Below are 1,833 nucleotides of genomic sequence, written 5' to 3' on the forward strand. Positions count from 1 at the left end.
TGATGCCAGGAGTGTCCCATCACAGCTATAAGCTAGCGATGTCACACTTCGTGTGTGAGCCTTTACTTCCCAATCAATCCTTGACATGCCCAAATCCCACAGAGTAATAGTACCACCATTAGCTTAAAGAGAGAGAGAGTGTGTGTGTGTGAATAGTGTAAAAGAGATAGGAAATCATTATTATTAAACAATAAGTGCATGTTCATACTGGCAGTAGCCACTTGTTTTCCAAAAGGAGAAAAAGCGATAACAGTGATTGGAGACTAAAATTAAAATGGACACATACAAGTACATCCTGATTATATTATGACTGTACTTTACTGCCGGGAAACAAGCGAACACAATTCCCAGTATTAATGTCCCATAGCCTACTGGTGTGGTCCTTAGAACCAGTTGCTATGTAGCTACCATTAGGATGAAAGTGAACCACCTTTGGAATATAAAAGGAAAAAAATATGCAGTTGTACTCTTGCAAGTATGCATATGGAAAAGGATAATAAAAGGTAAAGAATAGTTATTACATCAGTACTATCTTCATGTCCTGCGAATATTCTTAAAGGATAAACTCTATCAGTGTTCCAGAGTCTTGCTGTCCTGTCATAGCTAGCAGTGGTGAAATACCCATCGACCGAGCTGTGAGGAACACAGAGAAATATTTATGACGATATGTAGGTGTACATGTACCTAAAAGAGACGTCCCATACAGGGTAGGAGTGACCTTCGTATATAGCAACAGGAGAATGAGAAGAAGTGTTCCATAGTCTTACTAACAAAGGAAAGATTTTTAATAGCCATTACTCCTAAATTTGAGCTCGGAATCAGCTCAAACTTTCTACATAGCATAAGGACATCAATATGTATCAGAAAATCTAATATAAATTTGGGGTGATTTTGGAGCCATTTTTTGGAAAAAACCATGGGCTATAATAGCCTTGGGTATTTTTCAGAATTTTGATGTTTTCTTAAAATGGCCGTAACTTTAAAAATTGAAGTCAGAATCAGCTCAAAATTTCTACATAGCATAAGGACATCAATATGTATCAGAAAATCTAATAAAAATTTGGGGCGATTTTGGAGCCATTTTTTGGAAAAAAACCATGGGCTATAGCCTGTTGAAAAGGGAACAGAGCCCTCAAAAAATTTATTATGAAAAAGGGTAGAAATAAACATGTAGGTTAAGGAAAGGAATATAAGGAAGAAAACAAAGAACAGGTTAAAGATTGGTTAAGGTAAAGAAAGATACACAAAGTGATAAGGAAAGATAATAATAATAATAGTAATAATAATAATAATAATAATAATATTGATAATAATAATGATAATGATAATAATAATAATAGAATAAAAATTTTAAAAAATGAATAAATCTAAGAAATACCAATGTGGGCATCAGAGGCCGCTCTGTCAAAATCTGAATAGTCAACTACTTTGCCACGATGCCGGGTACCTATAGCCTTGGGTATTTTTCAAAATTTTGACATTTTCTTAAAATGGCCGTAACTTGAAAAATTGAAGTCGGAATTAGCTCAAACTTTCCACACAGCATAAGGACATCAATATGTATCAGAAAATGTAATAAAAATTTGGGGTGATTTTGGAGCCATTTTTCGGAAAAAACCATTGGCTATAGCCTTGGGTCAAAAATTGGCCCGTTTTTAAAAATGGTCATAACTCGAAAATTCTTTGTCGGAATCACCTCAAACTTGCTACACAGCATAAGGACATCAATATGTATCAGAAAATGTAATAAAAATTTGGGATGATTTCGGAGCCATTTTTCGGAAAAAACCATGGGCTATAGCCTTGGGTATTTTGCAAAATTTGGCCGCTTTT

The 1,833-nt window shown here is 34.8% G+C and overlaps 1 protein-coding gene across 1 annotated transcript; it reads right to left on the reverse strand.

Moving 5' to 3' along the window:
- Positions 1-6: 6 nt before the first annotated feature.
- On the reverse strand, positions 7-766 carry LOC105316002 (TAF5-like RNA polymerase II p300/CBP-associated factor-associated factor 65 kDa subunit 5L; the record flags this gene model as incomplete). The annotated part of the gene is made up of 5 exons (XM_011410789.1): positions 7-122; positions 209-263; positions 317-430; positions 522-633; positions 685-766. Coding segments are annotated over 5 exons (479 nt in total), but the record flags the coding sequence as incomplete, so codon positions are not given.
- Positions 767-1,833: the final 1,067 nt, after the last annotated feature.

Source organism: Amphimedon queenslandica, unplaced genomic scaffold (assembly GCF_000090795.2).
Source record: "Amphimedon queenslandica unplaced genomic scaffold, v1.1 AMPQUscaffold_6250_Cont21789, whole genome shotgun sequence".
Classification (NCBI taxonomy): Eukaryota; Metazoa; Porifera; class Demospongiae; order Haplosclerida; family Niphatidae; genus Amphimedon; species Amphimedon queenslandica.